At 37.9% G+C, this 12050-nt stretch overlaps 1 protein-coding gene across 6 annotated transcripts in view; it reads right to left on the bottom strand.

Annotated features, from left to right (window-relative positions):
- Window positions 1-12050, bottom strand: part of TBX15 (T-box transcription factor 15) — a 118294-nt gene that overhangs the window by 46477 nt on the left and 59767 nt on the right. For all 6 annotated transcript variants that reach the window (XM_063599367.1, XM_003806294.8, XM_055114442.2 and 3 more), the window contains one exon: window positions 2144-2357. In XM_063599367.1, coding sequence (XP_063455437.1) covers window positions 2144-2357 — 214 coding nt within the window. The remainder of the gene's footprint in view (window positions 1-2143; window positions 2358-12050) is intronic.

A 12050-nucleotide genomic window follows, 5' to 3' on the forward strand; every position in this document is an offset into this window, starting at 1 on the left:
TACCTGAGAAGAATTAGATGTAGTAACAACAGTTGAGACAACTGAATACAGAACCAATTAATGTAGTTTCTAAACTTAAACAAAGGATTTCAATTATTACTAAAGAACAAACTATGTGTCTGTCTTGGGGAATGTGTAGAGTATCCAGATATTAAGGTGAACTTGTGAAATCAGAGATATGGAAATGAAAATACTGCAGAAGAATTACAAAATGAGTCACAAGAAGGTTGTCAAGGAGATGCTCAAATGAACTCAATTCACTAAAGCACAGGGAATAAGAGAGTGATATCAGGAACAAACATGACTGGAATACAGAGACCCAAGAGTAATAAAGTAAAAACCCAAAAAGAATACCGGAAAATCTTATAGACAAAAAAAATGTAATATTTCTTCTCTCTCCAAACCAACTCTTCTACCAAAAACTTTAAAAAAATTTCCTTGAGTTACTTTGTTTTCTTCCAAGCCTTTACACCACAAAATGTGGAACAGAAGTACACTGAGACCCAAGCAACGAAAAAGAGATGATATTGAACACAGTTATCCAGCCCATCTTCTCCCCCTAGGAAGCCTTTAATGGTTTTATTCACTACTGAGAGAAGGAAGAGAGCTCCAGAAAAGAAAGAAAATAAACAAAATTTCAGCTTTATTTTAACTTCATGTTTTTGTCATATCTTATTGTTTTGGGAGGTTTCCTTATATACACATAGATAAACTGGACCCAATCAAAATATTATTTTACTTTAAATGGCTATGTTCATGAAAACAGCTCACAATCAGTAAGATGCGATTTTTGTTCCCCATGACATGTGAGATTATGTACACTGGCTTTGAAAACACAAAAGTAGCATAACTGTTTTGCTTAATTTCAATGAACTATTCCTATATGCTGAAAAGCTTAGTCCAAATGTATTTATTTATTTATTTATTTATTTATTTATTTATTTATTTATTTATTTTTGAGACAGAGTCTTGCTCTCTCACCCAGGGTGGAGTGCAACGGCACGATCTTGGCTCACTGCAACCTCCGCCTCCCAGCTTCAAGTGATTCTCCTGCCTCAGCCTCCCAAGTGGCAGGGATTACAGGCACCCATCACCACATCCAGGTAAATTTTGTAACTTTAAAAGAGACAGGGTTTTGCCATGTTGGCCAGGCTTGTCTTGAACTCCTGACCTTAGGTGATCCACCCACCTTGGCCTCCCAAAATGCTGGGATCACAGGCGTGAGCCACCGTGCCCGGCCCAAATTTAATTTTATCTAAATCGTTTCATTTTGAATCCATGGGGCAAGAACTACAGCCATTTCTTAACAGTTCAGAGTTGAGACCACTGTTTTAGAGCCACACAGATTTATGCAGAATTCTGGAGCTGCCTTTTAGTACCCATGTGCCTTAGCCAAGCTAATTAATGTCTTTCATCCTCTACATCCTAATCCATATATGGGATGATTATGTCCAACCTCATAGGGTTCCTGTAAGTTTCAAAGATGTATGTTGAGTGTCCAGCACAAAATAAATACTTAACTATGGAAAGCTGAAACATACCAATAAAGGAGTAGCTTAACTAAAAGTGTCTATATCAAGAGAAGCTGTGTTTTTAAAATTTTGTAATCCTAGAAAAACAGTTTTACAAGAAATTCCATAGGTCACCAATAAAGTTGTGTAATAATTTCAAGTCAATGATAAAACACAATGGACATCAACAGGCTCAGAATATGCATCAAGTCAATTCTTTTTAAAAAATTATTACAAAAGCATTGTTGCTTTAAATACTTTAGAAGATGCAAGTTGTTATTTGGGAAGCAAACTTCTTGAAAGTATTTAATGGTGAAGTAAACACTTGCTTTGGAAATATATATTTTGGCTGTTAAGATCCCATGGACTTCCAATATTAGCTGAAATAAATTTGTAGGTGGAAAATGTTTGTGATTTACATGACTTACATTTGATTGGCCCTTGGAGGAAAATAATACAATCACAACAAACACAACAGAACAACTTTACCAAGATGTCCAAATGCAGAGAAGTGAGTGCAAGCTGCTTTGGTTTTGTTGATGCCATCACAAATAAATAAGAATGGAAGAATGTAATGGCTCCTACTTCTGCAAATTCTTTGAATCTGGCCACTCAAAGGAATTTGTCCTTACCTGCCTGCTTTGGTGATGATCATTTCAGTTCCAATATCATGGAACCGCTTCCAGAGGTCAGCACATTGCAGCTCCACCTGAATCTCCTCCATGGAAGACATGGCAGCAGGCACAGGGCCTGCAGCACCAGAGGCCAGGTCAGTGTGAGTACTGAAGGAGCAGGAAGTCCGCTCAGTGAGGACCTCAGAATCTGAACCAGTGCTCTGCTCAGAATCTGCAAAATAAACAATCAAGCCTTAGGTGAGAAACTGCTGAGCTCCCCTCACCCCTGGCCCTAAAAGATGGGGGTGGGAAATGCAATGAAGTGGGGAGAGGGGTAAACAAAAGGAGACTTAAAGCTGGGAAGCTCCAGAGCACAGCACTCAGGGTATTTTATTATTTTTTATGGTTTGTTTTTGTGATTTATGACCTTCTTTCAGGTTTCGTGTTTCCAACATGACATCTGGCATTTTAGTAAGTTTTAGCAACAGCTGAAGAAAATTGGTCCACAACAGGCAATATAAATAGTACTAATGTCACCATGTTGAAGAGAATGAGGCCAAACTGGGGCAACAAAATAAATGCCAAATTAAACTAAAATAATTATAAATTACAGGTCCAAACCTAGATTAGACTATTACATTTGTGCGAGTAAAGATTCACTGCAAACATTATGTTCTTCAATTCCATACCACTCAGCATCACTGCCTGTCAGTTATTTTTAAACACAGAAATTTTTCCTCTACTTACATAAGCCATGGCCATCAAAAGTAATGAGAAGCTGCTTGGGGTCTTTGGAAGTACTTTGTCATATATTTGAGTAAATGGTTTTTCCTAAGAGTCTAATCAGGCCATTTTGGATGGGAAAAAAACCTCTGTTGTGAGTCAAGGATGTAAGCATATGGAAAAAGTTACCCAAAAAGGCAGTTGAAACAAAGGGAATAAATGAGTTCAGGAGACACCTTGATTGGTTTCTGAAGTATGGGCAGAGGGGAGGGGTGATCCAAACAGGAAGGTGGGATTGAGAGCAACCAAATAAAAAGTTGGCATGCTGGGCCAGATGGTCCTTTCCTGTGTCTTCTGTACTCATGAAGACAAGTGGGGCTGGGGGGCAGGGGAAGCTGACTGATGGAGAAGGCTAGAGCCAGATTTACCAGGGAAGATTTTCTGGAATTTTAAATATTTACCTTTAGGAGCTTAATGCCAAGAATTGTATGTACTAACATTTTTCAAATTCAGATTATCTAGTATAATTTTCTTAGGTCAAATGATGCTGCAAGTCAAGCCTAAGAATCCATTTCTCTAACCCACCCTTAACATCTAGAATTCTGATTGCTTTCCTTGGAGTTAAATATATACATGAGTAAAGGCTGGAAACAAGTGTTGTACTCTGATGAGTAACTTTTCAATGGTGTCAAGGGTCAGAGCTTCTTGAGCATCAATCCTTGACACTAGTAAGATGGAAAAGAACGGGACAGAATGCCCAATCACGTTGCTGCCAACCTCACTTACCTGCAGCAGGTTTGCAGACCTGTGAAAGATACATCCCATTGTTCCTTTACTTTTCTTTCCTTTTGTCACTGACTTTTTTCTCTTGCAACCCCAGGCAGCATCTCTGGCAAGAATATCTAACAGCTGTGTCAAAGCCACAGGGAATAAAGTGCCCACAGGGGAAAAAGTGTCATTTCTCTCCTTCTCCCTAATTCCTCACCTGTCACTTGTGAAGATATTCAGGTTGTTAAAGAACCAAACCAAACTTCTAAATAAAGGGGAAGTTTCTGACCAAAAACTTCAGTTTACCCATAATCACTACATGAAGATGTAGTCACTATCTTCATTCTCCCTCCCCCTCTGCCCCCCACCCACAAAAAAAAACTATAAAGTTTTATAACTAGGTTTTACATGTCTAAGCACATAATTTTATACCTAGGACTAAGTAGAAGCTATTTTTGGTCTTCTCCAAGCACTGAAAAGTAGAACTACTTATCTAAGGTGACAGCTGTTGCTGAGTGACAAATCTATATCCTAGCCTGATTCTATATGCCTTTCAGTAGCAGAGCCATTATATCATCACACACTCAGCCAAACACACTAATTCATGTCCCCTGAGACATGGATTCCCAAATCCTATTTTGTGTCTGGGATATTTTAAGAGCTCCTCACTTATCATGAATACTGTAAATTTTTCAAAAAAACTCCTCAAAAAAAGATTTTTAAAATATATTATTGTCCTGCCTTTGGAAGCGAAAAGTTACGAAATTCACCATAAAGTGCCACAATTGCAAAAAATTGGAAACAGACACCTTAAGTAGGACCCAGCAGAAATTTTGGACATATGATTTCTCCAATGTATGTTTAGGAACTGGAAAAGGGAAGGAAAGGTATCACTACACTAAGAGATAAGTATTAATGGTAGCTAAATTGAGGCTGAGATTGGAATTGGGACTACGGCTAGAGAATTATGAAATAAGAGACTCTACCCTTAACTCAGTATGTCATCTGGAACAAAACAGGGACTCAAAATGTAACATCAAATGAATTAATGAATAACCTTAGACAAGCCATTTAACCACAGGGGGGGCCTAGGTCCTCAATGTGCAATGAAAACGAATGAACTTAAGGATTCCACCTCTAATGACCTGAATGTAAGAATCCTCCCCAGTGCAAGTGCTAACCCAGGTAACCTCAATTAGAAACATCAAATTTAAAACTCTTTGAACAAGACAAGTTAAATAAGGGAAAAGACCGGGGGCTCAGATTCACATTACCATAGGAGTTAAATAATTGAGTGGGTATTCTATAAGGGTTTATAGTTTCAATCAAATCAATCAATAAGCACCTATCAGCATATGGCCTTAGATGAAGTACCATGCAGATAATTAGAAACAGAATCCAAGACCTTAAGAAATTTCCCAGTTAGTGTTGATTAATTATGTGTTTATTGAGTGCTTACTATGTGCCCAGCACTGTGCTAGATTCTGGGAAATAACAAAGTACACAATGGGACCTCTCTTCAAGTACAGTACAGTGGAGACTATGAGCATTCAAAAATAATCAGAGAGCAACACAAATAACTGCCACACAGTTTTCCACACCATTACATACTGTCTCAGATGTCTCTTAGAAGTCCAGAAGAGAAAGAGATCCAAGAGGGCTGGAACACTCCTGGGGAACCCATGGTTACTAGAAAGGAAATGGGCAAGTCTGTGGAGGCATAGGCAGTACTTGTCCATGAAGAGGATTTTCAAAGACATTTATTTAACTGGAAATACCCTGAACTTCTAGATTTTCACTCTCTCACAAAACAGGATCCAGTGACTTTTATATAAAGAATGTAAGCAACAGCCCACATGTTCAATAACATGAATGCATATGCAATCTTCTATTCTCAATTGTTTCTTAAATATTATAATCTTGAAATAAAGTTACTGTTACTTTTATAGATGCTCTTTTTAAAAAGCTTCTAGAAGGGTTAGGGCCACCCATGGGGTAAGCAACCCTACAAAACCCTTAAAATAGTAATCTCGGAGTCAAGATTAACAGCCTAGGTAAAAATAAAATTTAATCTTTTGTAAAATACATTTCTAAATCATAGTTATAGAAAATATTTTGGCTAACCAGATCAAAATTTTTAGCTATTAATTAGGATGTATAATAAAGTTATCTAAGTCATGGAAGAAACACACAGCTGGTTATTTTAATCAAATCAGATCATCCATTTAGAAATATAATCAGTCAGTCCCTTAAAGATCAAAAAACACCTCTGTGTTTTCAAGGTCATTTATTCTTGGCAATTTGTGACTTCCTGTCCTCAAAAAATAGCCATTAGGAACTCATATGAATGATGCAGGATTTCTTGGCTATCAGATACTGTCAGAATAGTATTTCAACAGAAGAAGTTTAAGTAAATCAGGAATATAAAATGTTACATGTAACCAAGGCAGCTAAAGGAGAAAACTTAAGTAACCTGCTCTGAGCCAGTTACAAGTCACTAGAGAACATTTTGTGACTCACAGGGCCAAAGCAACATATCTATTCTCATCCCCCCAAAAAAATCCTTTAAAAAGATATTTTAACCATCATTTTACTTTCTATCTCTGACCTATTTCACTTTGATAAAATGAATGCTGTAACACTAAGTTCCCACAGAAAGTTGAGTTTAGCTTAGAGTACGTTCACTTCTCACTCTAGCAATAATAATAAAAGAACTTTTAATTTATGTTTTACACATTACCTAATACTGTCTTCCCATTGATAAGATAGACATAGCTTGTATTTGTATGTCTATTTTGTGGACAAGGACACTGAAACAAGAGAAATTGAAAACTAACATGTACTAAATGCACATCTTCTCCATCCTGATCCAATAGTCAGATCTCCCCAAAAGCATACTAGGTTCAACCCAGCCAAAACAGCTGGCAACTCTGTAACACCCCCTAACTATTTTAACCATCCTCACAACTAAGGTAGCTTAAATATGTTTGATCTTGGCCAAGTCACATGACTATTCTGGTCCCCAATTTCCTTAATCCTTATGGCACAGCACATGCACATTTAATTGGAAGTGTATAAGGTCCCTTTTAACTTGAATGTCTAATGGGTGGATTAGTAGTACAGCTTAGAGACCACCAAGTCTAACAAAAGCGAACCAACTACAATAGGTTCATTTGGTTACCATACATAGAAAATGCCTAAATTGCATACACTTTTAGTCTAATAAAAACTTAATATCCAAATTAGACATTTTAAAAGCATATTTTACAGTCTTGGCATCTCCACTTAACAGTTAATTTTGAGGAATTATTCGTTACTGCAGTGAACAAAGCACATTTACTCCTGTGGCTCTGCTACTGATCAGCAGTGGGATCTTTAAAAGTTTCTTTGGTTCACTTGGCCTAAGTTTCCTTATCTTTACCATGGGGGGTGGGGGTATAAGATATCTTTCTGCTAAAAAAAGTTATATATTTATGATAAAGCATAGTGTAATGGTTCTATTGATAATAATATTATTGACTTGGGACAGGGAGATGAATATAAGCTCACAAGAACTAACACAAAGAGTTAATGGTCAACATTATTGAGCTCTTACTATGTGTCAGGCACTCTGCCAAGACTGTACATGCAAAACATCACTTAGTACAGGCAAGCCTAAGAGTTGTTATTATTATTATATCCATTTTATACATTATTGATGCCAGAGTCCAGGTTACATCCATTCTACTGCCTAAGGATGTCCAGCACAGAAGACTACATTTAATTCAATTTTTATGTCACCAAATATTTCTGCTTTGCCTTGACTAGGTTACATATTAATGGACCAAGACAAATAAAACAGGTTCTTGTTCTGAAGGAGCTCACAATTTGGTAGAAAGGACATAGAAACTGTTAAGGAAGGCTGACTGTGACAGATACGCCTGCAGAGGTGGGGAAAATTGTTGAGGAGCTTTGAAGTGGAAGCAAGTCAATGATGAGAGGATTGAGAAGACTTTATGAGGTAACATTTGAATATGGTCTTGAAATAGAAGTTTGAAACCAACAAACAACAAAATGATGGAGAAAGAATTTCAGGTAGTGGGAATAACAGTGATTAAGGATTTGGAGTTTCAGAGAATTACAAACAAACTGGTATGTCAGAGTTTAGATTATGTAAAGGGAGAGGAGAAGTAAGATAAATGATGAAGGTGGAAGGTCAGGTTCAACTCAACTAAATGACTACATATTGAACATTTACTATGTGCCAGTCACTCTTCTAAACTCTTGGGACATCAGGGAACAAACAAAAATTTATGGCTGAAGATCTTGGGTGTCAGGATATGGAGTTTAGACTTTATCATCTACATGCTAAAGTTTTCTTTAACGTGCAGGTAGTGATAGTTCTGTCTTCTATCCAGACTATGAATTCCATAAGCTCAGTTTAATGCTTTGCCCCATCTCGTGTGTGAATGATGCAAGATAGCCTGGTTTCTATGTGAAATGTGTAAGCTGACTGTAGAGTCAGATAAGAGATGTAGAATGCTCTGAGATTAGATGCACAGTGTTACTTCTGTAAGACTGGAGCTCAGCTGTTATATTTTCCACAAGGAAGAAAATAGTTTGAAACAATTAAAGAAGAAAAACCCAACCCAGATGATAGACAATTCATCTTACTTTCTTTTCTGCCAAATACTGGTACACAACCACATTGAATGGTTTCCTATCTGATATTGGTAGGACAGCCACTTCTTGATCTAGTTCATAAATCCCAAAGTCTCTAAAACCAAAACTCTCATGACTATCTCAGGGCTCCCATTCACAGAAGGGCAAATATCAGAATCTTAAAACCCAGGCAGCCCTCTCTGTACCAGGAGCAAGTAAGTTCCTATTTCCAGAGGACCTCTGCAGTGGAAATTGGTTGTGGGCTATCAGATTTTATCGAGTATCTTAGAGAATGCTGGTGACAAAATTTTTCATAGAGTAACTCTAAATATGGCAGAAGCAGAGCATTTGGCACTGACCTGAGTACGAACTGAGCCCAAATTTGATACTCAGTCCAGAGCTTCAAGGGAATGAACTATAACCCGGGATGGATTAAACTAAAATTATGATGATAGCAAACACTTAAATGAGCCTGTTAAATGGCTTTAGTAATGGAATGGTGTCTCTGAGCTCTCCATGCCCTCCAAGTTCTATTTGGGAAAAGGGAGTAACCTGAAGCCTGCAATTCCCATGCCAATAAGCCAATTAAGGAGACTAAGGGCACATCATATCTCACCAGCTGCCTACAGCACTCTCCACTTAACAAGCAGCACCTCTCTCAGCGATACATAGAACCACAGCAAGGACCCAAAGTCATCCTGAGAACAAAGCCTTTGAGAGAGTCTTTGCAAAGAAGTGGTAGTAGTAATTTGTTATATCTGTTTCTTGCTGAGCAGACAAAGGCTCAATGCCATTAAAGGTTCAACCTCTGTTTTAAGTTATTTGAAAAAGATTCAGATTGCTCTCCACAGTGGCTGGATTAATTTGCATTCCCACCAACAGTGTATAAGTATTCCCTTTTCTCCACAGCCTTGCTAGCATTTGTTTTCTTCTCTTTTTAATAATAGCCATTCTGACTGGTGTGAGATAGTACCTCATTGTGACTTTGATTTGCATTTCTCTGTTGATTAGTGATGCTCAGGGTTTTTTCCTATGTTTATTGTCCACTTGTATGTCTTCTTTTGAGAAGTGTCTGTTCACGTCCTTTGTCCATTTTTAATGGGGTTGCTTTTTGCTTATTGATTTGTTTACATTCCCTATAGATTCTGTATATTAGGCATTTAACCAAAAAGACACATGCATTTGTATGTTCATTGCTGTACTATTCAAAATAGCAATGACATGGCATCAACCCAGGTGCCTATCAATAGTAGATTGGATAAAGAAAATGTGGTACATATATACCATGGCATACTATGCGACCATAAAAAAGAATGAAATCATGTCCTTTGCAGCAACATGGATGCAGCTGGAGGCCATAATCCTAAGTGAATTAATGCAGGAGCAGGCCAGGCCTAATGGCTCATGCCTGTAATCTTAGCACTTTGGAAATCTGACGCAGGCAGATCGCTTGAGCCCAGGAGTTTGAGACCAGCCTGGGCAACATGGCAAAGCCCTATCCCTACTAAAAATCCAAAAATTAGCCAGGCATGATGGCACGTGCCTGTAGTCCTAGCTACTTGGAAGACTGAGATGGGAGGATCACCTGAGCCTGGGAAGGTCGAGGCTGCAGTGAGCTGTGATGGCATCACTGTACTCCAGCCTGGGCAACAGAATGAGATCTAGTCTCAAAAAAAAAAAAAAACAGGAACAGAAAACCAAATATCTCATGTTCTTTTATAAGTGAGAGCTAAACATTTAGCACACATGGACATAAATACAGGAACAACAGACACTGAAGACTGCTAGATGGTGGAAGAGGGAGGCATGGGTTGAAAAAGTACCTATAGGGTACTGTGCTCACTACCTGGGTGATGGGATTCGTACCCTAAACCTCAGCATCACGCAATATTCCCATGTAACAAACCTGCACAGGTATCCCCTAGATCTAAAATAAAAGTTAAAATTGTTCAAAGTTGAAATTTCAAGTAAAAGGTGAAATTATAAAAAAACTTTGCTTTAGCCTAGAACAATATGCAAAAGTTTCAACCTCTAGTGATCCAGCATGCTTTGAAGCTAGAAATGAAAAAAAGGAAGAGAAGTAGCAAGTACTGTATTAGGCACTTTATATACGTTATTATCTCATACAATTTTCACAGAAACCTTTAAAGTAGGCATTATTGCTGCCATTTTATATATAAGAAACCTGAGGCAGGACATGAATAAAAGGCTTGTCTCACATTATACAAATGGGAGGTGTCAGAGTGTGAATTGAATTAGTCTGACACTAGAGTTGATGCTCTTTTCATTATACTCTGTTGCCCATTTTTCAGAACTAGAACTGCAGAGCTGTGCACATCCTACTCTGAACTCAGAAATGCAGAGTTAACGCTCAGGCTGCTCAATCAGAAGGTAGCGCTATGGAAATTAAAACTGTCGGTTTTTTGAGAAGGGAAAATTCAAACGAAGGTCTGATGGGAATTTTCCCCTGTTAGTACAAGGGCAGTTATATTCAGGAATATTTTAGCTCTCTTCATCAACTTAACATTATTTAGTAAGTAAGTACAACTATAAAAGGCCTCTTTTGCTATATTTCACTTCCTATCCCCAATCCAACCTAGGTAGAAGATCCAAATGTGACAGACACTGAAGATCACTGTCAATGTCAAATCACCCTTTTGCTTTAGCCTAGACCATTAAGCAAAACATTACAAGGTACTTGGAAGATGTTTGGGCTTTGAGAAATTTTTAATGGAAGCATTGAAAGACAGAAGGCAACTGAAGTGGGCCCTACTTGTGCAGAATTTGGTTTATTTAGGCTTAACTCAAGTCAGAGTGCAGGACCCAAAAGTTTTTGATGGTCCTAAGTGGATATCTATGTTTGAAGAGAATTCAGCTGATAATAATGTATATGAAAGCACTTCATAAACAGTAAAGTGTCAAATTAACATATAAGATTCTACGCCAATGACCAAGCATATCAGAAAAACAAAAAAAAAATAAATAAAGGACAAATATGGGCCCCGACTTTTCTAAAACAGTCCTAATTTCAAATTTCAAATATTTTATTTTATTCTTCCCACAAAATTAATATTTATGAGACCAACTTTTGGGTTAGAAAATATTCGTGATGAACACACAGACAGTGCATAAATGGAATAATCAAAAATTGGCCACAAGCCACATGGAAATGTTCAACCTAAGTACCTCTTGCACCAAAGGTCCTTCAAAAGTTCATTCTGATAAACTGGGTGGTCTTCAAGATTTACCAATTTCAGGTGAGCAGCTATCAACACAGGCCCCATCCTAAGGCTCTTGGCATTTTTCCTGGGTGAAGCGATACATTATCTCATCCCCAAGTCAATGTTTATTTGCTCTTTGCAACCACCACTTCCAACCTCCCACCACCACCTCCGACATCAGCCACTGTCATAGCACCATTGTGTATCTGCCATCGTGGTCTTTTAATTTCTGTGATGTGAAAAGTGGGCCTTTCTCCAAAGGCCTTACAAGCATTTGCTTTATACCTTGTTAGAATGTTCCCACTGAGCACCAATAGATAAACAAATTCATGATGATGCATTAAAGGGGAAGAACTAAGAAGCCAATTTCTAAACATCAAGTGTAATTTAACTATGACTTCTGGAGAGAGTGCCTCTGGAGGTGGCAGTTTCAAAGATGTAAGTAGGATAAACATTTGAGCACAGCCAGGAATGCCCTTCAAATGATCCCAGGAGACCACCAACTATTCCAAGTTTAAAATCTACCCAACTCACCATGCAAACAGAGAAAACCATCCCGTTTAGTAAATATA

The sequence above is a fragment of the Pan paniscus genome, chromosome 1 (genome assembly GCF_029289425.2).
Source record: "Pan paniscus chromosome 1, NHGRI_mPanPan1-v2.0_pri, whole genome shotgun sequence".
NCBI lineage: Eukaryota > Metazoa > Chordata > Mammalia > Primates > Hominidae > Pan > Pan paniscus.